At 38.7% G+C, this 25,832-nt stretch overlaps 1 protein-coding gene across 3 annotated transcripts in view; it reads left to right on the top strand.

Moving 5' to 3' along the window:
• Positions 1 to 384: 384 nt before the first annotated feature.
• Positions 385 to 25,832, top strand: part of ACTR10 (actin related protein 10) — a 35,916-nt gene continuing 10,468 nt past the window's right edge. Inside the window, exons 1-10 of one of the 3 annotated variants that reach the window (XM_009211606.1) lie at positions 385 to 572; positions 3,138 to 3,210; positions 8,339 to 8,421; positions 9,428 to 9,536; positions 11,813 to 11,920; positions 14,119 to 14,186; positions 15,322 to 15,401; positions 21,951 to 21,986; positions 25,578 to 25,657; positions 25,742 to 25,815. In XM_009211606.1, coding sequence (XP_009209870.1) covers positions 496 to 572; positions 3,138 to 3,210; positions 8,339 to 8,421; positions 9,428 to 9,536; positions 11,813 to 11,920; positions 14,119 to 14,186; positions 15,322 to 15,401; positions 21,951 to 21,986; positions 25,578 to 25,657; positions 25,742 to 25,815 — 788 coding nt within the window. In that variant the 5' untranslated portion in view covers positions 385 to 495. The remainder of the gene's footprint in view (positions 573 to 3,137; positions 3,211 to 8,338; positions 8,422 to 9,427; positions 9,537 to 11,812; positions 11,921 to 14,118; positions 14,187 to 15,321; positions 15,402 to 21,950; positions 21,987 to 25,577; positions 25,658 to 25,741; positions 25,816 to 25,832) is intronic. The other 2 variants (XM_009211607.1, XM_009211608.4) reach the window with 2 other exon arrangements.

Below are 25,832 nucleotides of genomic sequence, written 5' to 3'. Positions count from 1 at the left end.
TGGCACAGAATAGGGGCTCAGCATCTTTTGCCCCCAAGAGGGTGAATCAGAGCTTCGGGTTTGCGTCGTCTCTCGGGGACCCCTGCGCCGCCAGGTCCTCAGGGACCTTTTCACAGTGAGCTGAGACCGAACCTCTTCACAGCCGCGCGTGGGTGCGGCTTTGGGACGTGGTGGGCGGGAATGACAGGGAGGCCGGCTCCGCCCCCTCGGGGCGCCCGGCGCGCCTGATCGCCGCGGCCTCCGCACACCCGCACTCGGATTCGCGCCTGCCAGCGCCTCTTTTCCCCTAGTCCTGGAGACGGCCGCACCTGCGAGTTTTGGTCCAACGCGGGGTGAGGCACAGCCTGGGACAGCCCGGGTCCGGCGCGCCGCCGCCGCTCGTGGCCCCCGCCGTCGCCGACGCCCGAGCGCCAGAGCCCCGGCCCCGCCCCCCGAGCGTCGAAGCTTGTTCGCGGCGGAGGCTGCGACCCTCTTCTCTCAGTCTTCCTTCCTACCATGCCGCTCTACGAGGGCCTGGGGAGCGGCGGAGAGAAGACGGCGGTCGTGATCGACCTGGGAGAGGCCTTTACCAAGTGAGTGGCCGTGACGCCAGCTGTGTTCGACCCGAGGGGAGGGCGGGTGGCCAAGCCCCAGGCACTGCCTGGGTCCTCATCGCCGACTCGCTGGGCAGCTCCGGGCCTTCCCTTTTCTTCAACCAGCGCCCTTGTAAATAACAACCCTTATTATTTCCTCCATGGGCAATGCGAATTCGAGGATCGGGGTCTGACTCCCAGAGAGGCCCAGGAAGCTTCGATTGAATTGCCCTCGTCGCCGCCCCTTGTCATCACCCCAAACCCAACAAACCCTTTGGAATCATCTGTGTAGGGGGTGACAACCGTGACCTAGACCCCGCTTACCCTGGGCTCATCAGATGAGGAAGGCAGCCAACGGCATGTAAATGTTCTATGACGAATTTCATCATAAAATATTGAACGGAGCTTATTTTGGTGCTGAAAATGCAAAGATGTTTAAGACAGGGCTATCGCTCCTCAAGAATTAGGGAGACTGGGCACATTAAGAGGTGAAACCCTACACATAACACTCTGGAAATCCTTTGTTGGCTCCCCTAAACTCTAAGGTTGGATTTGACATGTTTTAAACAAACCAGCGTGTAAACACTAGAGAGGAGTTTCTCGACCCTTCGGATGGCATAGTTCTCTTTAATGGCTGGATGAAAACCTCAAATGCACAAACCCTAAGATATTTACACACAGTTTCAGGGAATTGGCAGACAGTAATTGTGGTCCTGGGACTCCAGATTAAGAGTCTTTGTGATGGGCTCAACAGAGAGGGAAGTAACAGGCAATTACATTATATATGTGTTTATGAAAATGAAACATTTGAAAAATCTTTTTGTATCTCTAGGCACTTCCTGACGTATAGTAGGTATTTAATAACTGTTTATTCACTAACTGTTTAAAAGAGCCTATTTAAAAATTGGACCTCAGGAACTCCAGAATTGGATTAAACATAGTCCTTGGTTAATGACATTCTCTTATTGTTTTATGCAAGACCCTTCCTTATGTATATTTTCTTATAAAAATTATTTTGAAAGCGTAATAAACAATTTGAGGCTTCTATTCAAAGATAATTATTTTGGCCGTACTTGGAAGAAATAAGCAAAAAGCTATATTTGAATAATACAGCAGGAGGATGATAAGATAAATATATGAAGTAAAAAAAAGAAATTGAAGTCTAATGGCTTGCATTCTGAGATGTTTGAGGAGCACTGATGCAAGTAAACATGGAGATGGGAATAGGAGGAGATGAAGATAATTATTTGGGAATACGAGGAGAGCAGTACCAAAAACTAGACAGGACAAGAAGACAGGGTGTTAAGACTAAACTAGTATGATGATCATTTTTAGCAACGTTTTTAGCAAAATTTTGTTTTACTAACATGAAACAAAACTGGAAATAGCTAAATACTCAAGAGCATCGTTTTTAAAATAATGAAATATGCAGTTTTAAAAATGATACTGTAATCCCAGCACTTTGGAAAGCTGAGGCGGGCCAATCACTTGAGCCCAGGAGTTCGAGACCAGCCTGGGCAACATGAGGAAACCCAGCTCTACAAAAAATGCAAGCTTTAACCGGCCATAGTGTTGTGCGTGAAATCCTAGCACTTTGGAAGGCCAAGGGAGAAGGATCGCTTGAGCCTGGGAGACGGAGGCTGCAGTGAGCTGAGTTTGTGCCACTGCACTCCAGCCTGGGCGACAGAGCGAGACCTTGCCTCAAAAAAAAAAAAAAAAGGTGAAAATGATACCAGTGAAGATTACGTTAATATGGGCAGAAGCTTACCATATGAATTAATTATGTATGAAGTGTGATTATAACTATGTCAAATATGTATGCATAATCATAAGAAGACTGAAAGTGAATACACCAATATGGGAGCTAACAATATTAGAATGATGGAATTATGAGTGATAGAGATGAATTATATGAATGAAGTCATATAATGTAGTACAGATTCAGAGTTGTAGATATGTCTTGCCTAAAATTCTGCTAAAATTAACAACTAGGAAAAAAGTTGGCCAGGCACAGTGGCTCACGCCTGTAATCCCAGCACTTTGGGAGGCCGAGGCAGGCAGATCACGAGGTCAGGAGATCGAGACCATCCTGGCTAACATGGTGAAACCTCTTCTCTACTAAAAATACAAAAAAAAAATTAGCCGGACGTGGTGGTGGGTGCCTGTAGTCCCAGCTACTTGGGAGGCTGAGGCAGGAGAATGGCGTGAACCTGGGAGGCGGAGCTTGCAGTGAGCCTAGATCTTTGCCACTGCACTCCAGCCTGTGTGACAGAGCCAGACTCCATCTCAAAAAAAAAAAAAAAGTAAATGCTGCCCTAAAATATTACATTGGTTTTTTTAAGTATCACTAATTTGATAGAATTTTCTGTTAATACACAAGCATTAATAAATAGTATTAACTTATTAATTTTGTGGAGTGATTTTTTTTAATCCCTTTAAATACATCAGAGGTATTTTCAAATGTTATTGTGGCCATTGTTTTGAAATGAATACAGGGAAAATTGGTTTCTGTGAAAATATTTAAAAGAATATTATAAGTTGTTTCAATTTTCCATTTATTTGCAGGTGTGGATTTGCTGGAGAAACTGGTCCAAGATGTATAATTCCTAGTGTGATAAAAAGAGCTGGGATGCCTAAGGTATTTAAAAAAAAAAACAAATTAGCAAAATAAACACGGTACTATAAAATATTTTAAAATATGACTTCAAGTAAGATTGATTAAAACAGTACCAAAGGCCGGGCGTAGTGGCTCATGCCTGTAATCCCAGCACTTTGGGAGGCCGAGGCAGGTGGATCACCTGAGGTCAGGAGTTTGAGACCAGCCTGGCCAAGATGGTGAAACCCTGTCTCAACTAAAAATACAGAATTAGCCGGGCGTGGTGGCACATGCCTGTAATCCCAGCTACTCGGGAGGCTGAGGCAGGAGAATCGCTTGAACCCGGGAGGTGGAAGTTGCAGTGAGCTGAGATCGCACCATTGCACTCCAGCCTGGGGGACAAGAGCAAAATTCCGTCTCAAACAAACAAACGAACAAAAACAGTACTAAATATATAATTTATGGCTATATTTCTAAGGAAAAGTTTTTCTTTTTAAATCAACTTTATCAAGGTCTAATTTTGCACACCATAAGTATATCATGTTGTACAACTACCACCACAGTCCACTTTTAGAATATTTTCATCACCCCAGTAAAATCCCTAATACCCATTTACAATTAAATCCTCATTGCTGTCCTCAGCCCATTAGGGTATACCTTCTGTTTCTATAGGTTTGTGTTTTGTGTACATTTTATGTAAATGGAATCATATATCAAGAGAAAAATTTTAATCTCTGTAAAATACTTTTATAAGTCTTATAACCACTGAATTATTTTATTCTTATTTAGAACATATCAGATATGTATTCCCTTATTTATAGTTTCAAAACCCAAAGAATTTTGAAAATAGACTTTTAAAAAGTTTCTTGCCACAGCTAGAAATTACAGATTTAAGTACAGATTTAATCTCATGGCAGATTAGAAATTACAACCAGTAGAAGGAATGATTTTGCATGCTATAAAATTCACTTGTTAAAAAATGAGACGTAGCTGTTACCATGGTAACATTATATATGCATTTCAGAAAATACCTTTGTTCTGCAAAATGGTACTTTTTTTTTTTTTTTTTTTTTTTTTGAGACGGAGTCTCGCTCTGTCTCCCAGGCTGGAGTGCAGTGGCCAGATCTCAGCTCACTGCAAGCTCCGCCTCCCGGGTCCACGCCATTCTCCTGCCTCAGCCTCCCGAGTAGCTGGGACTACAGGCGCCCGCCACCTCGCCCGGCTAGTTTTTTTTGGATTTTTTAGTAGAGACGGGGTTTCACCGTGTTAAAGCAAAACAAAACAGGCTTATGGGAAAAATAAGATTGAGGTAGACCATACAAAACCTGTGTAACTTTGTAATCAGAGTACTAGCAAAAACAATAATTGATGCCTCCACAAAATTTGAATAGGATTGGCAGGCAGGTGAGTGTGGCTGGAGGCTATCTTAGGGAATATTAAAAATAAAATCATGGGCCGGGCATAGTGGCTCACGCCTGTAATCCCAGCACTTTGGGAGGCCGAGGTGGGCAATCACGAGGTCAGGAGATGGAGACCATCCTGGCTAACACGGTGAAACCCCATCTCTACTAAAAAAAAAAAACCCCAAAAATTTAGCCAGGCGTGGTGGCAGGTGCCTGTAATCCCAGCTACTCAGGAGGCTGAGGCAGGAGAATGGCGTGAACCTGGGAGGCAGAGCTTGCAGTGAGCCGAGATTGTGCCACTGCACTCCAGCCTGGGTGACAGAGCGAGACTCCATCTCAAAAAAATAAAATAAAATAAAATAAAATACAATTTTGGAGGTGGTGTGCACCTGTAGTCCCCAGCTACTCGGGAGGCTGACGTGGGAGGATCACTTGAGCCCAGGAGGTTGAGGCTGTAGTGAGTCAAGATTGCACCACCGCACTCCACCATGGGCGGCAGAGTGAGAACCCTGTCTCAAAAATAAACAAATGAAAATAAAATGAAGTCATGGATTGAAAATGTTAGCCAGTGGGTTCTGATTCAGTGCAGATAATAGCAAGCTCTGAGCCAGTGGGACTGTTATTAAGTAGCGACTAGGAGAAAATGCAACCCAATAGAGTCATGGATCCACTTTGAGGCAAGAATTGCTGGTGTAGGGAGTTATTTAAGCTTCTTTTATGAATAGATCTGGAAGCATTATCTATCTATGTGATAACTGAGTTGATAACTTTCTTTTTCTTGATGAAGGTTATAATTCTAATTTTAGCTTGTCTAATATTAACTAATACAACTATAACATTATTCTGACATTATTTCGTTTTTTAGCAATCACATATAAGCATATTTGGTTTTATAAAAACACATGTTGACCAGATGCAGTGGCTCATGCCTGTAATCCCAGCACTTTGGGAGGCCAAGGCGGGTGGATCACCTGAGGTCGGGAGTTCGAGACCAGCCTGACCAACATGGAGAAACCCTGTCTCTGCTAAAAATACAAAATTAGCCGGGCGTGGTGGCACATGCCTGTAATCCCAGCTACTCGGGAGGCTGAGGCAGGAGAATCGCTTGAACCCGGGAGGTGGAGGTTGTGGTGAACCAAGATCGGCCATTGCACTCTAGCCTGGGCAACAAGAGCGAAACTCCGTCTCAAAAACAAAAAAACAAACAAAAAAACAAACACAAGTTATAGCAGAATAGACAAGACCAGCAGTTTATATCAGCAGTTTATATTTGGCATTGACATATATCAGAAATTTTTTTTTTTTTTTGAGATGGAGTCTCGCTCTTTGCCCAGGCTGGAGTGCAGTAGTGCAATCTCGGTTCACTGCAAACTCTGCCTCCCGGGTTCATGCCATTCTCCTGCCTCAGCCTCCCGAGTAGCTGGGACTACAGTCTCCCGCCGCCATGCCCGGCTAAAATTTTGTATTTTTTAGTAGAGATGGGGTTTCAGCGTGTTAGCCAGGATGGTCTCAATATCCCGACTTCGTGATCCGCCTGCCGCAGCCTCCCAAAGTGCTGGGATTACAGGTGTGAGCCACCGCACTTGGCCCAGAAATCTTTTTAATTATACTTGATTAAGGAATCATTTCATCGATTTAAAAATTTTCTGCAAATCCTTGGACGAGCCAGAAATACGGTAGATATTGGCGGTTTGATGTTTGAAAATGTGTTGGAAGCCGGGTATGGTGGTTCACGCCTGTAATCCCAGCACTTTGGAAGGTGGAGGTAGCCAGATCACTTGAGGCCAGGAGTTTGAGCCTAGCCTGGCTAACATGGTGAAACCCCATCTCTACTAAAAATACAAAAATTAGCCAGGTGTAGTGGCAGGCACCTGTAATCCCAGCTACTTGGGAGGCTGAGGCAGGAGAATCGCTTGAACCTGGGAGGTGGAGGTTGCAGTGAGCTGAGATCACACCGCTGCACTGCACAATTGGCATTACTGTATTACCAGATAGATTTCTGACTGGATTAGACCCTGTGCATTCTTGTTGCCACTTTTCTTAGTGCTTTGAGCTTTTATATATATATATATGTATGTATACACACACACATATAAGTATATATACACACACACACACACACATATATATATATATTTTTATTTGAGATGGAGTCTCGCTCCATCACCCAGGCTGGAATGCAGTGTCGTGATCTGTGTTCACTGCAACCACCTCCTCCTGGGTTCAAGCAATTCTCCTGTCTCCACCTCCCAAGTAGCTGGGATTAGAGGCATGTGCCACCATGCCCGGCCAATTTTTTTTTTGTATTATTAGTGGAGACGGGGTTTCGTCATGTTGGCCAGCCTGGTCTCGAACTCCTGACCTCAGGTGATCCTCCCGCCTTGACCTCCCAAAATGCTGGGATTACAAGCGTGAGCTACCACACCTGGCCAAGCTTTTATCTTCATTTACAAAGATAGATACATAAAAAATTATTTATATTTGACTGTATATGGTTTGGAATCTTTAAGTCACATAAAATCAAGAAGTTAGGCTGATGGTCCTTCTTTTGAAAGAGTAAATGAAGAGAGGTCTGCCAATGATGCATCAGAGTACTTAGAGCTTTCTGACGATCATAATAAGTGAAGCCATTGTTATATATTAGCATTGACTTAGCACTCATGACTTGGTAATACGTGTGTAGGCTGCTTTTGTGTTAATGGTGTTTGTTGTCATTTTTATCACACGTATTTATGAACAACCTACCATGTACCTGGAGTGGAGCTGTAAGCAAGCCAGAAATAGTTCTTGTGCATGGAGCTTATAGTCTAGCAGAAAGGGGGACATTTTACAAGTAATTAAGTGTGGCGATGCTGATTTTTTTTTTTTTTTTTTCTTTTTTAGACAGGGTCTCACTCTGTCACCTAGGCTTGAGTGCAGTGGCACGATCTTGGCTCACTGCAGCCTCTGCCTCCCTGCAACCTTCACCTCCCGAGTTCAAGCGATTCTCCCACGTCAGCCTCTGGAGTAGCTGGGACTACAGGCGCATGCCACCATGCCTGGCTAATTTTTGTATTTTTAGTAGAGACAGGGTTTCACCATGTTGGCCAGGCTGGTCTTGAACTCCTAGCTTCAGGTGATCCACCCACCTCGGCCTTCCAAAGTGCTGGGAATTTTGTTTGTTTGTTTTTTGAGACGGAATCTGGTTCTGTTGCCCAGGCTGGAGTGCAGTGGAGCCATCTCAGCTCACGGCAGCCTCCTCCAGAGTTTTCAAGTGATTCTCCTGCCTCAGTCTCCGGAGTAGCTGGGACTATAGGCATGCGCTACCATGCCTGGCTAATTTTTTTATTTTAAGTAGAGACAGTGTTTCACCATGTTGGCCAACTTGGTCTCGAACTCCTGACCTCAAGAGATTGACCCACCTCAGCCCCTCAAAGTGCTGGGATTACAGGCATGAGCTACCACACCTGGCCTCAATGCTGAGTTTTATCAGTCAAGCCAAAATGATAACTCAGATGTTATCTGAGTGATAGCATGTGAGCAAAACTCTTTACTTCCTATGAACACACACTTCCATTACCACAGACTAAAACATTCTGCCATCTTAGACATTCCAGTTCTTAAGGATTCCTAATTTAAGAGATTATTGCGTATTTAATTTTTGTAATCTCAATACAAATTGCTTTTAATTTATTCCCAGAAAACTCATTAGTAAATAATTACATTTTAATCTTAATTTGAGATGATTTTATTAATATAAATTAATAAATCATTTTAATTTTTTACAGCCTGTCAGAGTTGTTCAGTATAATATCAATACAGAAGAATTATATTCCTACCTAAAGGAATTCATCCACATACTATATTTCAGGTAAGAGACATTTTGTTTTCTAACTTTTATGATTAGATAGATTTTCCTAATGCCATAGTGATAATTGGTTGTATTACATCTGAGGCACCCTCCCAAAAAAAATTGACTTCTATTGCCATTTTTGCATGCTTATTTTCAAACTTTTCAAAAATATATTTGAAGACTAGAAAACTGGCAGACTTAAGGAAATATTAAAAATGAAATGTTCATTAATGAAGTGAACTGATAATTAAATTATTCTACATTCATACAGTGAAATACCATGCAGCTATTAAAAAAGAGTTCTGCATCTGTATGTAGTAGAACAGGAAGGTACTACTTCCTGTGTGTGGTGTGTGGGATATATTGATAAGTGAAATAAGCAAGTTAAAGAACCACATCTATAGAATGAGTATTTCTGTTAAAACATACCCCCATACATTCATAAGAATGAAAAAAATATATAAACGTCTATCAGTGGTAGTTCTGGGTAGTAGGAATATAAGGTTCTTGTATTATGCAGGTTTCACATGTCATAATATTTGGAGCTTTGTGAGCATATACTACTGTAACCTAAAATAAAGAAAATATCACCAGGTGCTGTGGCTCACATCTATAGTACCAGCTACTTGGGAGACTGAGATCAGGGGATGGCTTGAACCCAGGAGGCCGAGGTTGCAGTGAGGTGACATTGCACCTCTTCACTCCAACTTGGGCAACAGAGCCAGATCCTGTCTCAAAAAAAAAAAAAAAAAAAAAAAATCTATGTAATGGCTCAAGTTGGTAATCATAGTAGGCTATAATTTTAGGTTTCTGAGATAAGTTAATGGAGTTCCTAGTACATTGCACGGTATGTAGTAAGAGGTCAGAAATGTTATCTTTCTGAGGTAATAAAATGAAGATGTCTTTTTGTGATAAAGTATCTTAAGCTAAGGTAGTAGTTTCACTATTCTTAACAAATTGTATGACTTACCAAAATGAATAAAAACTTTTACTTATTTTTAAAGCCAAAACTGTCACTTTTCAGGCATCTATTGGTGAATCCCAGAGACCGCCGAGTTGTGATTATCGAGTCGGTATTATGTCCTTCTCACTTCAGAGAGACACTCACTCGTGTTCTTTTCAAATATTTTGAGGTACCTGTCTTTATGTCAAATAAGTAAATTGCTTTTGAAATAAAAAGAGAAGCAGTAAAAGTCTTACTAGTTTTTAGGGAATCTTTCTTCCCTTTTTTTTTGTTGGTAGGTACTCAAAACTTAAACTAATAAAAGCCCTCATATTTTGTCTCTTTTATTTTATATGTCACACAGTGTAGTTGGGGAACCAGATGACAGAAGATTCTTCAAATTGGCCATTTATTTTCTTCCTTTGTGTGGTTATTTCATGCTTTAGCATTTCATCCAATACTTACATAATTGGAGATTTATTTTTATTACTGTTTGTTATTTATTTTAATATAGGTTTTTCTATTTGGGGACTTTTTTTCAGAATTAAAAGGTATATTCTGTGCTGTGGACTTTGTGATGTGTTTCTTCCAGATCTTTCTAGCTTCCATTGTTTAGTTATACTGTTCTGAATTTTGTCATTTTAGGCTTCAAATTCCTTTGAAATGGAATATTCAGTGTCTCCTTTTGAGTAAGTCGGTAATGCCAGGGATGAGACTTACCTCATGATATAAGTAGTATTACCTGTAGCTTTGATTTTATAGGAGTCGAGATTATTATTATTATTATTTTTTTTTTTTTAGACGGAGTCTCGCTCTGTCGCGTCGAGATTATTTTATGACCAAGAATATGTTTAAAGATTAGTATATTTCATAGACCAGGATCTTAATTATTCAAATTTTTTTAAATCTCTGCCTTGAAATTTAGGTTTTATCAACAAGGGAAAATGAAAGATTATATGTGTTAAGTATATAAGAAATTAAGCACATATAAATGTATTTTCATACATTCTACTGAATTCAAAACGTACCTAATACCAAAAATCACAATGTCTTTATGAGGTAAAGGCACTTAGTATTTCTAAGTTGTATTTTTGTAAAGCAGGTACAGGGAATCAGGTTGCATAGCCTCCAGTACTTAACTGATGTCATGAGTCCAGGAATTTCATTTGCAGTAGGGAGAACATAAAGCAAAACAAGAAGTTGTGTCAGCTGTTATCTGAATAAAGTGGAATATTCTCTGTATTTATAATTAGAGTTTGTGTTAATATCCTTGTCTTCTATATGACTGGAATACCTGCTTTATCTATTTAGATAAGGGAAATATAGCCATTATTTTGTCTGCCATTCAATTATGATGGACTCTCATATTTTGATTGAATATCTAGTATTTGGGATGCGACCAGATCTGGCAAATTCTTACCGAAAAAAATGTCGCACAGAGCCAACTATTTGTATATTTTGTTCTTTGGTTTAACTTTAACTGCCAATTATAGTTCAATTAGCCAGACGTGGTGGCATGCATCTATAGTCCCAGCTACTCAGGAGACTAAGGTGGGAGGATTGCTTGAGCCCAGGAGTTCGAGGCTGCAGTGAGCTGTGATTGCACCACTGCACTCAGCCTGGGCAATGGAGCAAGACTTTGTCTCTAAGAAAAAAATAAAAATTTAAATAAAAAAGAAAAAGTAAAAATATGTAGTTTATATTACAAACTTTGCAAATAAAGACAATAAAGAATTTTTTTCTCTATTTTCATCTTAATGGTAAGGGCATCTCTCTATTTTTTTAATTTAGCATTTTCCTCTAAATTTATGTTTCTAGAACTCTTCTCTCTCTCTCTCTCTCTTTTTTTTTTTTTTTTTTTTTTTTTTGAGACAGAGTCTTGCTTTATTGCTCAGGCTGAAGTGCAATGGTGTGATCTCAGCTCACTGCAACCTCCGCCTCCTGGGTTCAAGCAATTCTCCTGCCTCAGTCTCCCTAGTAGCTGAGATTACAGGCAGATGCCATGACACCCAGCTCATTTTTGTATTTTTAGTAGAGACGAGATTTCACCATATTGGTCAGGCTGGTTTCAAACTCCTGACCTCAGGTGATCCACCCGCCTCAGCCTCCCAAAGTGCTGAAATTACAGGCATGAGCCTCTGCGCCCGACCTCTAGACCTCTTCTTTTATCCCTTTCAATTTTCCCTTCCAAAAGAGGACAAGAATAAAGAAAAATGCCTCTTAATTGTCATTTTGGAATGAAACAGTTGAGCTGTTTTTATTACAGTGTATTTTGGTTATTGAGTGAATTTATATAAATCAACAAACTAGTTCTTAATTACTCTCATAAGATGGTGGAGTAGGTATCACCATATAAGTTAATATAATGTTCCTGCGAATTTTTTCAATATATTTGAATATAAGGCAAATACCTTCAAATAATGACATTCATTCTGATTTTGTTGTTTTGATTTCATTATTTTCTAGGTTCCATCTGTCTTGCTTGCTCCAAGTCATCTGATGGCTCTTCTGACGCTTGGAATTAATTCTGCCATGGTCCTAGATTGTGGATATAGGGAAAGCCTGGTGTTACCCATATCTTTTTTGTCATCCAGCCAACTTTGGAGTTCTTACTCTAACTAAAATAATTAGGCTAATTACAAATGATTTGTATTGTACTGAACTATTTTGGGTTACTATGTACAAATATGAATTTCAATGTGGAAAAAGTTCACAGGATTGTAAGACTTAAATTTACTTTTTGTAGAAGTTACTATCATTTGGTCCCAGGATATACTCCAGGAGTATACCTCATGAATATTACGTTCAGTTTTTAAAAGAAAAATCAGGATGTGTCAAGTTGACTAGGATAGTCAAGTTTTAAGAAAAAAATCATACAAAGGGTAATTCGAGAAACTGAAATGAGAACATTCAATCCAGAAAGATTTCAGTAGCTGAAGAGCTCACTGGCGCCTGTAGTCCCAGCTACTCCGGAGGCTGAGGCAGGAGAATGACATGAACCCGGGAGGTGGAGCTTGCAGTGAGCCGAGATCGCTACTGCACTCCATCCTGGGCGACAGAGCGAGACTCCGCCTCAAAAAAAAAAAAAAAAAGAAAAATGTATTTTTCTTTTCTTTTCTTTTCTTTTTTTTTTTTTTAAATCTCCGTTGGCTATCATGAAGGCAGTGTGCCTTAGTGTTTACAAGCTTGGGTTTTAGAATCAAATACACAATAAGTGCAAATCTCCAGTTATGCTTCTTACTACTTGGTCAGGTAGCTTAATCTCTTTGGGCCTCAGTTTCTTTATCCATAAATTGGGGATTATAATATTTCCATCTCATAGAAGAGTTGTGTTAGTTAAGTGATGTAATATATATAAAGTGTTTAGTATACATAGGATTTGGCACAAGTAATTTTCTTAGTACGTACTGTGGTTTTTATGTCATTGACCATAGGTCGGAACTTACTAATAATTCAGGCTATCCCAGAATGGAATTACTGACCATATAAACTAGTACATTTCTTTCCATTATAAATATTTAAGCGGAGTATAGATAAGCATCTCTTAGAATTGTCCTAGTGGACATTGCTTTATTGTAAAGGATGTTGATGTGCATGAATGTAAGACTCTTGCAATTTTGAGATCTACATGTATATTTATTAGAAAAAATATTCATGGAAGGAGATTAAGAATCATTAACTTCTAAGGAATTTAATCAAGCAGTAGTGTTTTTTAGTATAAAGTATTTTGTGTTTAATTCTTAACCGTGCAACATGAGTAGTAGTATTCTCATTATATAAATGATAATATTGAGAGTTGGGATGGGTAGTTGACTCCTCTTTTTATGAACATGTAGCCAGGATATAAACCCATGTCTGTTTCCAAAGCTGATGCTCTTACCAATATACTTAGCAAACACACAGTAAATAGTTTACTTCCCTCGGCTCTGTCCTGTAGAAATATAATGTGAGCCATGTATGTAATTTAGAGTGTTCTAGGCTGGGCGCCATGGCTCACACATGTAATACTAGCACCTTGGGAGGCTGAAGTGGGCAGACCTGAGGCCAAGAGTTTGAGACCAGCCTGGCCAACTGGTCAAAACCCCATCTCTACGAAAAATACAAAAATTAGCCGGCTGTGGTGGCACATGCCTGTAATCCCAACTACTTGGGAGACTGAGGCATAAGAATCACTTGAACCTGGGAGGTGGAGGTTGTACTGAGCCGAGATCGCACCACTGTACTCCAGCCTGGGCTACAGAGCGAGACCCTGTCTCAAAAAAAAGTAAATAGAATTTTCTAAGAGCCACATTTTAAAAGGCACAAGAAAACATGAAATTAATAGTATATTTTATTTAACCCAATATATTCAAAATACTCCAGTATTCCATCAATACAAAAATTATAATGAGGTATTTTAGTGGGGTTTTTTGGTATTAAAACCTTCTAAATTTGGTATGTAGTTTAGTCTTAGAGCACATCTCAATTCAGACTAGCCATATTTCACATATTAAGTAGCTACATAGGCCTAGTGGCTACTTTTATCAGATGCCCCAGCCGTAGCTAATGAATTGTGCGTGGTCATGTGCATATGCGTATTTTTATTCTGTTTTCTTTGATGAAGAATATGGAAAAAAAAACTTACTCTTTGATTTTTCCGTAACTATGTTAAAAATAAGAAATTAAAATTTGTCACTAAAGCATATTTAGAACAATACTGCAGAAGGTGAGGAAAATATCAAGGAAACCACATTTTATCTCGTAAAATAGTAGTATCCTTGACTACTCTATAGATATATGAAGGAATCCCAGTTCTAAATTGTTGGGGAGCACTACCCCTAGGAGGAAAAGCTCTTCACAAGTAAGTTTCTTGGAATTTAACATATTCATTTCACCTGTGTCACAAAAACAGTTGCTAATCTGTTTGTTGATCAGTGATCAATAGAGGGCTTGTGATAAATGGACAGTGAATTTTATTTATTCCACCCTCTATTAGCTTCAAGTATATTGATTTTTAAAGAATAAGCCAGTTTTTTTAATTTTTAATTTTTGTGGGTACATAGTAGGTGTATATATTTATGAGGTACATGGGATGTTTTGATATAGGCATGCAATGGGAAATAAGCACATCATGGAGAATGGGGTATCCATCCCGTCAAGCATTTATCCTTTGAGTTACAATCTAATTACACTCTTTGCATGATTTTAAAATGTACAGTTAAGTTATTGTCTATAGTCACCCTGTCGTGCTATCAAATAGTAGGTCTTATTGTTTCTATTTTTTTGTACCCATTAATTAACCTCACCTCCCATTTATCCCTCTACTTTCCTCCCTGGCCTCTGGTAGCCATCCTTCTACTCTCTATGTCCATGAGTTCCATTGTTTTGCTGTTTAGATCCCACAAATAAGTGAGAACATATAATATTGGTCTTTCTGTGCATGGCTTATTTCACTTAACGTAATGATCTACAGTTCCATCAGTGTTGTTGCAGATGACTGGATCTCATTCCTTTTTATAGCTGAATAGTACTCCATTGTGTAGGCGTGAGCCACCGCGCCTAGCAAGAAGATCATTCTTATTTAAATGATAATAATAATTGGGCTGGGTGTGGTGGCTCACGCCTGTATTATCCCAGCACTCTGGGAGGCCGAGGCAGGTGGATCACCTGAGGTCAGGAGTTTGAGACCAGCCTGGCCAACATGGCAAAACCCTATCTCTACTAAAAATACAAAAATTAGCTGGGCATGGTGGCAGGTACCTGTAATCCCAGCTACTCGGGAAGCTGAGGCAGGAGAATCACTTGAACCCAGGAGGTGGAGGTTGCAGTGAACCAGGATTGTGCCACTTAACTCCAGCCTGGGTGACAGAGTGAGACTCTGTCTCAAAAAAAAAAAAAAAGCATAATAATTTATTATGTAGTTAAAAGTATGAAATAAGAAAAGGATATCAGTTTCAATATTTTAATTCCAGTAACATTTTTTTTTTTAATTTCAGAGAGTTGGAAACTCAACTATTGGAACAATGTACTGTTGACACAAGTGCTGCTAAAGAACAGAGCCTTCCCTCAGTGATGGGTAAATTCATTTTAATTGGTTTAGGAGTGATTTACACTCTATTTTTATTTCTTCAACTTATATTTTAGTCTTTGCTCCATTGCATGATTATTCTCTTTTCTCCCCATGCCTCTCTCTGATGGCACTGCTTCAACTATAAGCTCGTTGAACTTTTAATCACCAAATTCAATAGTTTGATTTTAGTCATCCTGTCCAGAACTTTTGACACTGTGGATCATCATGTACTCTTGAATGCTTTCTTCTCCTTGGCTTTCAGGATTCTTTTTTTTAGTAGTTGTCTATTACTTCCCCAAATAGTCCTCTGGATTCCTCTGCTCTTGCTTTCTCTACTGGTATTCCACTAGGGATCTAGTGTTTGTTCCTTCTTTTTCTCTGCTGGCTTTTTAAATGTGATCTTACCTACTCCCACAACTTCTGCATCTGCATGCTGTTGATTCTCAAATGTGTCACTGGGCCTGATCCTTCTTCTGAACTTGATATTCATATTTCCAACTGATTATTAGAGACTGTGTATGTCTCTAGGCACTTCAAACTTAAGATTTCCAAAAGTGAACACATTATGTCTTTCCTCAAATTCATTTCAATTATTAGATAAAGATAATAACATCTTCCTTGTCTCCCATTTTACAAAACTTTAAGTTATTATAGCCTTTCAGTTCTTCAGAAATCTCAGATCTCATTTTTCTTTTCTTTTGACCTTCCACACCATTGAACACCTGAGAGCAAAGACATTGTTTTAATCTAGGCCCTCATTTCTTGCTTAGATTAATACAGAAGCCTACTCTCTGGATGGATTCAGTCTATTTCACACTGTTGCCAGGAATAACTTTCCACAAAATTTTTTTTTTTTTTTTTTTAAGTTCCAGGGTACATGAGCATAACGTGCAGGTTTGTTACATATGTATACTTGTGCCATGTTGGTGTGCTGCACCCATCAACTCATAAGCACCCATCAACTCGTCATTTACATCAGGTATAACTCCCAATGCAATCGCTCCCCCCTCCCCCCTCCCCATGATAGGCCCCGGTGTGTGATGTTCCCCTTCCCAAGTCCAAGTGATCTCATTGTTCAGTTCCCACCTATAAGTGAGAACATGCGGTGTTTGGTTTTCTGTTCTTGTGATAGTTTGCTAAAAATGATGGTTTCCAGCTGCATCCATATCCCTACAAAGGACACAAACTCATCCTTTTTTATGGCTGCATAGTATTCCATGGTGTATATGTGCCACATTTTCTTAATCCAGTCTGCCACTGATGGACATTTGGGTTGATTCCAAGTCTTTGCTATTGTGAATAGTGCCGCAATAAACATACGTGTGCATATGTCTTTATAGCAGCATGATTTATAATCCTTTGGGTATATAGCCAGTAATGGGATGGCTGGGTCATATGGTACATCTAGTTCTAGATCCTTGAGGAATCGCCGTACTGTTTTCCATAATGGTTGAACTAGTTTACAATCCCACCAACAGTGTAAAAGTGTTCCTATTTCTCCACATCCTCTCCAGCACCTGTTGTTTCCTGACTTTTTAATGATTGCCATTCTAACTGGTGTGAGATGGTATCTCATTGTGGTTTTGATTTGCATTTCTCTGATGGCCAGTGATGATGAGCATTTTTTTTGTGTCTGTTGGCTGTATGAATGTCTTCTTTTGAGAAATGTCTGTTCACATCCTTTGCCCACTTTTTGATGGGGTTGTTTGTTTTTTTCTTGTAAATTTGTTTGAGTTCTTTGTAGGTTCTGGATATTAGTCCTTTGTCAGATGAGTAGATTGCAAAAATTTTCTCCCATTCTGTAGGTTGCCTGTTCACTCTGATGGTAGTTTCTTTTACTGTGCAGAAGCTCTTTAGTTTAATGAGATCCCATTTGTCAATTTTGGCTTTTGCTGCCGTTGCTTTTGGTGTTTTAGACATGAAGTCTTTGCCCATGCCTATGTCCTAAATGGTACTACCTAGGTTTTCCTCTAGGATTTTTATGGTATTAGGTCTAACATTTAAGTCTCTAATCCATCTTGAATTAATTTTTGTATAAGGAGTAAGGAAAGGATCCAGTTTCAGCTTTCTACTTATGGCTAGCCAATTTTCCCAGCACCATTTATTAAATAGGGAATCCTTTCCCCATTTCTTGTTTCTCTCAGGTTTGTCAAAGATCAGATGGCTGTAGATGTGTGGTATTATTTCTGAGGACTCTGTTCTGTTCCATTGGTCTATATCTCTGTTTTGGTACCAGTACCATGCTGTTTTGGTTACTGTAGCCTTGTAGTATAGTTTGAAGTCAGGTAGCGTGATGCCTCCAGCTTTGTTCTTTTGACTTAGGATTGTCTTGGCAATACGGGGTCTTTTTTGGTTCCATATGAACTTTAAAGCAGTTTTTTCCAATTCTGTAAAGAAACTCATTGGTAGCTTGATGGGGATGGCATTGAATCTCTAAATTACCTTGGGCAGTATGGCCATTTTCACGATATTGATTCTTCCTATCCATGAGCATGGTATGTTCTTCCATTTGTTTGTGTCCTCTTTTATTTCACTGAGCAGTGGTTTGTAGTTCTCCTTGAAGAGGTCCTTTACATCCCTTGTAAGTTGGATTCCTAGGTATTTGATTCTCTTTGAAGCAATTGTGAAGGGAAGTTCATTCATGATTTGGCTCTCTGTCTGTCTGTTACTGGTGTATAAGAATGCTTGTGATTTTTGCACATTAATTTTGTATCCTGAGACTTTGCTGAAGTTGCTTATCAGCTTAAGGAGATTTTGGGCTGAGACAATGGGGTTTTCTAAATATACAATCATCCACAAAATATTTTTATGCTTTTGCAACAGGATCTCACTCTGTTGCCCAGACTGGAGGGCAGTGGCATGATCTTGGCTCACTGCAGTCTCCACCTCCTGGGCTCAAGCCATTCTTCAATCTCAGCCTCCTGAGTAGCTGGGACTACAGGCGCGAGTCACCACTCCCAGCTAATTTTTGGGGGGTACATTTTGTAGAAATGGGGTTTCACCATGTCGTCCAGGCTGGTCTCAAACTCCTGAGCTCAATCCACCAGCCCCCGCCCCACAAAATGCTAGGATTACGTCCTGAACCACCGTGTCCTGCCAGTTTTTCACAAAATAAATATAACTACATTGCTGTTCTGCTTGAGAATTTTTGTAAGCTCCTACAAGTTAAAATCCAAATTATCTATTGGATATAAATGTTTCTTCAAAATCTGAGTTTGTTCTACCTCTTACCCTTAGATCACTAAACTTTATCCTTTGTTCTTTATTAAATCTTCAGTAAATTTCTTACAATTGTCGAGGCACTGTGAATCCTAGCACAACCCTGTGCTTTCATTTATTCTTTTTCTTTCCCTGGGATGTTTTTCTTTGCCTAGTTGGGTTTTTGATCCCTCTGCATGACTCAGCTGGAATGTCACCTTAATGGTGAAACCTTCCTCATCTTCCCTAAGCAGAATAAATTGCTCCTCTCTGTTAAGCCCTCAGCAGTAATTTATTATAGCACATATGACACATTCTCATTTGCCTGTTAACTTGCTTGTTTCCCCCAGGAGACTTTGAGGATCCCTGTCTTGTTTATTTTTCAATCTGTAGCACCTAGTATAGTGCTGGGGCATTGAATATATGTTGGAAAGCCAGATTTTCGGGACACTTAGGCATACCTATGTTTTCCTGTTGTTCCTTATTGATAGTTAAGTTAATAGCATTTTTCATTCTGTAGATCCAATTATAGCTTTCAAATTCCAGATAACTTTGTGATGTCTTAGTATATTTTGGTGACAGGTAATTTATAAAAGGTCTTCAAAGATAATAAATTCAGTATAGCATCGCAAGATGTTCTTTGTAAAGGTCTTTAAACCCAGTAATATTTCCATAAAATTATAAATGATACATTCTTGGATATTCTTTTTCTAGTCCACCTTGTACTGATTCTAACCTTTCCCTTTAATACTCCTCACAATCTGAGTCTGTGATAGCCATGCAGTCCTACAAAATTGTGGAATCAAATCATATAAATATTTGCCAAAGCACCCACTGCAAATACGGCTGGGGACGGTGGCTCACGCCTGTAATCCCAACACTTTGGGAGGCCAAGGGGAGTGGGTCACTTGAGGTCAAGAGTTCGAGACCACCCTGACCAACATGGTGAAACCCTGTCTCTACATTAAAAAAGAAAAAAAAAATTGGCATGGTGGCACGGGCCTCTAATCCCAACTACTCGGGAGGCTGAGGCAGGAGAATCGCTTGAACCTGGGAGGTGGAGGTTGCAGTGAGCCGAGATCGAGCCATTGCACTCCAGCCTGGGTGACAGAGGGAGACTCCCTCTCAAAAAAAAAAAATAAAAAAGAAAATGCAAACGAATTTAAAATGTCTCTTTTCTAGGTTCTTAGCAAAGATTACGTGTAAGTCTGAGATATGCTTGAGTATCCTTAAGTGAATTTTGAATGAGCCTCTTTCATTTACTGTTTAGAACTTAGTTTAAAATTGAATATATCATAGTAACTCAAAAAGGCTAAACTAAGTACACTGATTGGAAAAATGTACAGTTTAAATTATATACCAACATGTTATGTTTCTTATTTTCCTAACTGAAATGTAAGTGATTTTTTAGAGCTAGAGCCAGGGAATGCCTCTTGTTTCTATTCTTTACTTGCAAAATTTAAATAGTTATGATTATTTGCCCCTTATGATTATTTGCTCCTTATGATTAAGGAGCTCCTTACCAAAGCAGCATCTACTCTTAGCTAAATTAAACTCTTTATTTCCAGGCCTGCCTTACATTTGCCTAAAGAAAATAGTTTCTCATATTACCAGATTTCTTTGACACATGTTAAAATTTATATAAATGTTCCAAGAGAGAGCATTGAAGTTGTGGAATGCTCTAGGTTTTAGCACTTATTTTTAAATTGCAGGTTCTTACAGTCAAGTTACATTTCTCTCATCTATTTATAACCAGGATTAAATCTTCTGGCATATCTTTATCCTCTTGATAAATTTTAACACTCAAAGATAGGAAATCTTCAAAAAATTTTGATCATGTACTGGCCCCACAGGTAAAATAAAACTTTGAACATATTATCTAGAGTATGTCTGTTTATTTATAAACCATGTATGCACTATTGTTACTATATTATGAAACACAAAAGTAAGCCTTTGGAAAGGATGAGATAATAAAGGTAAAATAACAAATAATTCTAAAGTTATACTTACTAAAGGTAAAAATCTTTTGCCATATAACTAAACATTAAATGTGCTTTTTTTTTTTTTAAATTATGGCTTAACATTTTAATGGTGTGGTTTCTAAGTTTACCTGATTTTAATACTTAATTTTAATGGCTCTCAGAACTGAAAGTTATAGCTGACAACAAATGTAGATCCAGGTGGAAGAAGGCCATAATTATGCTTATTAAATAATGATTTATTTTCAGCTGTAGATGTCTATCTTCTCTGATATCAATAATTTATTCTTATAAATCAATGAAAATATTTTTACATATTTTTTTACAATGGGTTAAAAATTCTTTTTTTTTTTGAGTTGAAGTTTTGCTCTTTTTGCCCAGGCTGGAGTGCAACGGCATGATCTCAGCTTACCCCACACTCCTCCCGAGTTCAAGCAGTTCTCCTGCCTTATCCTCCTGAGTAGCTGGGATTATAGGCAAGCACCACCACACCCAGCTTTTTGTATTTTTTTTTGTAGAGACGAGGTTTCTGCATGTTGGTCAGGCTGATCTTGAACTCCCAACCTCAGGTGATCCACCCACCTTGGCCTCCCAAAGTGCTGGGATTACAGGTGTAAGCCACCGCGCCTGGCCCCAAGGTTAAAAATTCTTAGTTTCGAAGACTTTAGGTTAGAAAATTTTGTTTCTGAGACAGATTTTTGGCAACAAAATTTTATAACAATGGTAACATATCCAAATATTCACTTTCCAAAGGCTTCCTGTATTGCATGAAGATAGATATACTTGGTATCCTTAGGTGAACTTTGAATGAGCCTCTTTCATTTAGTATATAGAACCTAATTCAAAAAAGAATGAATAGGTACTTTCTCACTCATTTTTAAAATGTCACCTTTACCTTGAAGGAAAAGATTAAAAGACTGTGTGTGGTACTGTTTTTTTTTAAAAAAAGAGTCTTGCTCTTTGCCCAGGCTGGAGTGCAGTGGCGTGATCTCGGCTCACTGCAAGCTCTGCCTGCTGGGTTCACGCCATTCTCCTGCCTCAGCCTCCCGAGTAGCTGGGACTACAGGCGCCCGCCATGTGTGTGGTACTTTTAAAAAATATGTTAGCATGTTACTGACAACTATTTATTATCACTGGAAAGATAAACTTGAAACTTCAATTTTTTGCTTCGATTTCCATGGTTTGTCTTGCCTTTGAATGATGGTATTTCTTCCCTAAAACAAAATTAAATTTTTCTGTTAGACTTTTTGAGAAAATTATAGTAGTTGTATTTTTAAAATTTTTTCTAAACTGAAAAATAGAAATGTGAAGGCAATTTAATAGACTGTTTTTAATTATTATTAAGGTTTTATAATTCTAAATGAAATATTTTTTTTAGGTTCAGTTCCAGAAGGTGTCTTAGAGGATATTAAAGGTAAAGTAAGTTCTCATTTTTGTCCCTTTCATCCTTAAGTGTTAGTTTGTAGGGCATATGCTTCTAAACAGTTAGACAGATAGAAAATATATTCATAATATAATATCCTAAAAGTATTTAATATATAGACTATGGGATACTCTTAAGTACAAATTCCAATTTTTTTTCACACTTAGGGAAGCTGTGGCATAGTGATGATGTGTTACTGAAGCAGCTTCTCAATTGTATAGAGTATACAGGGTTACCAGGGAACCTAGTATTTTGCAGTGTGAAAGAACAGTTAAATTGCTTAAGAAAGCTACTGGTTTGATTAGTATAATGTTTTTTACTCTAGTTTTCTTCATACATTTTTCTAAAACATTCTGAAATTGTGACCAAAGTACTACACGGTACATTGGATTCACCTAAGTGAGATTGCTTCTACTTTGCTAGAGTGAATTTCTATAATAATGTTCAAATTGGGTTTTCTGGTATTTTTGTTCACTGAAATAAAATACATTTAAAATATAATCTTCTTCAATACTTGGCATGTCATTAATGTTAATAATTTAGGATGCTTAATAGCTAGACAGTAATGGATTTCAGAGTTAAATGAGAGCCGGAGATAATCTAATACAGTTGGGGCTCTGAAATGTTAAGTTATTTGTTCAGTGTCACACAAGTAGGTAGGGTTAGAGCTACAGCTACAAAATATATCTTGCTTTCCATTATATTACTTAATATCTTTTATGTGTTTTAATTACCTAAATTCTTTTCAATTTGTTATAAAATATTAATCATTTGTACTGCTTATTACAGTAGTTCAAATAATACAGAAATATCTCAGGTAAAATGGTTTCCTTTCCTCTCTTCCATTTCTATCCTCCATGATATAACAATTGTTGACGATGTGGAGTGTTTTCTTTTCATATGGCCTCCAACCTGTGAAAAGATGTTTAACTCTACCATTAGTCAGGGAGACATCAGATTGGCAAAAATTTGAAAGACATCTGGTATTAGTGAGATGGTAGGAAAATGAATGTTTATTATTAGTAGTAAGGATTGCAAACTAACCTTTTTGGAAAGCAATCTGGCATATTTATTAAAATTCAAAGTGTGCATCCCATCTAAAAAGGGTTATTGCATGAAGTTTGGTAACTTCATCATAAGGAATGTCATGTAGCTGTTAAAAGAAGAGCTAGAGTATTGGTTTGGAAGAAGGTCCATAATGTAAAGGAAGAAAGCATGTTGCTGAAGGTATGTACAGTAGAAACCCTTTCTGTTAAAAACAAATATGCAGGCTGGGTGTAGTGGCTGGCCCCTGTAATCCCAGCACTTTGGGAGGCCAAGGCAGGTGAATCACTTAAGCCCAGGAGTTCAAGACCAGCCTGGACAACGTGATGAAACCCTGTCTCTACAAAAAATACAAAAATTAGCCAGGTGTGGTGGTACAGACCTCTAGTCCCAACTATTTAGAGGGGCTGAGGTGGAGGATCACTTGAACCTGGGATCTCCTGGTGGAGGCTGCAGTAAGCTAAGTTCAGACCACTGCATTCCAGCCTGGGTGACAGAGCAAGACTATCTCAAAAGAAAACAAAAACAAAAACTAACATGCAGCATACACATATTCATTGTATTGTGTGATCTTGAATTGCAAGGCAGAGGTTGCAGTAAGCCGAGATCATGCCATTGGACTCCAGTGTGGATGACAGAGTGAAACTCTATCTCAAAAAAATAAAAATAAAACTACAAAAAATTAGCCAGGCATGGTGGTACCCACTTGTAGTCTCAGCTACTTGGGAGGCTGAGGTGGGAGGATCACTTGAATCCCAGAGGCAGAGGTTGCAGTGAGCTAAGATTGCACCACTACACTCCAACCTGGGCAAGGGAATCTTGACTCCATCTCAAAAACATAAAAGATCTCAAGGCTAGGTATTTACTTTGCTTAGATAGTCACGAGCACTTGAATAAAATATAAAACATACAAGTAGCTTTAGCGCCTGGCTCACTATCTAGCATAGTAGCATATTGTGGATTCTCAACACATGTGGTTTGAATTAGTGAATGAAATTCACTACATAATGTATTATGAAAAGAATTGTGTATAATATATATATCGTATCAATATGCATTATATCATATATATTATGCATAATTCTTTTCATAATATATATGGCTAACATGCTTTACGAGTAATACAACCAAGTTGTCAAATTTCTTGCATTTAACATCAATTTTATCTCTACTTTAAAAAAAGTATTCCCTAACTACCTTGAAATAATTTTAAGCAGCTCATTATAAAAAATACTTTGCAATAGAATTTTTAAAAGAAAAAGTTTTCGACATGCAAAAAGTAAAGTGATACAGTAGAAAGAAAGCGGTAGTGTTGGGGTGTGCTAACGAGGAACAATCATTACAAAAAGCCCAAAACTAAGGAGTGTTACATTGCAACTAAGAGCAAAAATTGGCCTTGTACCAGCCAGGCACAGTGGCCCGTGCCTGTAATCCCATCACTTTTGGAGGCCAAGGCAGGTGGATCACTTGAGGTCAGGAGTTCGAGACCAACCTGACCAACATGGCGAAATGCTGTCTCTACTAAAAATACAAAAATTAGCTGGGCATGGTGGCGTGCACCTGTAATCCCAGCTACTTGGGTGCCTGAGGTATGAGAATCGCATGAATCCGGGCGGTGGAGGTTGCAGTGTGCCAAGATCGCGCCACTGCACTCCAGTCTGTGCAATAGAGTGAGACTCTGTCAAAAAAAAAAAAAAAAAAAAAAATTTGGCATTGTGTTCTGACCAATCAAGATATTTATTAATTTTATTTCTTTTTTTTTCCAATTTCTTTTTGGTAACATCTTTTCACAACAAGATTCCTTAAAAAGAATCAGAGAGAGGGAGAAAGAAAATCTGGTTTAAAGAAATATACTATTCAGTTAGAATAGCTACTTTTTTATGATGGTAAAATTAACTTTTGTTGTGGTTCTCCTTATATAAGAGATGTCAAACAACAGTTTCTTTAAAGATGATTTTTTTAAAATGAGGTTTTATACAAGATGAATGTACAACATGTCTTATGACAACTTAGTCAATGAAAAAGGTTGTTTTTTTGTTTTGTTTTGTTCTATTTTGGTTTTTTTCTTTGAGACAGAGTTTCACTTTTGTTGCCCAGGCTGGAGTGCAGTGGCACGATCTCAGCTCACTGCAACCTCTGCCTCCCGGGTTCAAGCAATTCTCCTGCCTCCGCCTCTCAAGCAGCTGGGATTACAGGCACCCACCACCACACCCGGCTAATTTTTTGCATTTTTAGTAGAGACGGGGTTTCGCCCTGTTGGGCAAGCTGGTCTCGAATTCCTGACCTCAGGTAATCCGCCTGCCTCGGCCTCCCAAAGTGCTGGGATCACAGGTGTGAGCCACTGCACCTAGCCAAAACAGGTTTTTTAATGAACAAATTACTGTTAGCTAACTAAAGATGGAAATAGGGTTTATAAAATCCAAAGGAATAGATGATTAGCATGTTCACTTGAATAGAATTGTTTTAACTGGGGTGTAGGTTCACTCTGTTCAGTTGTAATCAACTAACCATAACAAGGTCTCCTTTTCTTCCTTTAAGTGCGTACTTGCTTTGTAAGTGATCTGAAGCGAGGACTAAAAATCCAAGCAGCAAAATTTAATATTGATGGGAATAATGAGGTAAGTTTAAAAAAAAAAAAAAAAGCATCTTTTTGCAAAGGTTGCAACATGTGTGGACTTATGTTTATGATATTTATATTTCAGCGTCCCTCCCCACCCCCAAATGTTGACTATCCGTTAGATGGAGAGAAGATTTTACACGTCCTTGGATCAATCAGGTTAGATCTTAATTTTA

The sequence above is a fragment of the Papio anubis genome, chromosome 7 (assembly GCF_008728515.1).
Source record: "Papio anubis isolate 15944 chromosome 7, Panubis1.0, whole genome shotgun sequence".
NCBI classification, from domain to species: domain Eukaryota; kingdom Metazoa; phylum Chordata; class Mammalia; order Primates; family Cercopithecidae; genus Papio; species Papio anubis.
This window is presented reverse-complemented; position numbering and strand designations above follow the sequence as displayed.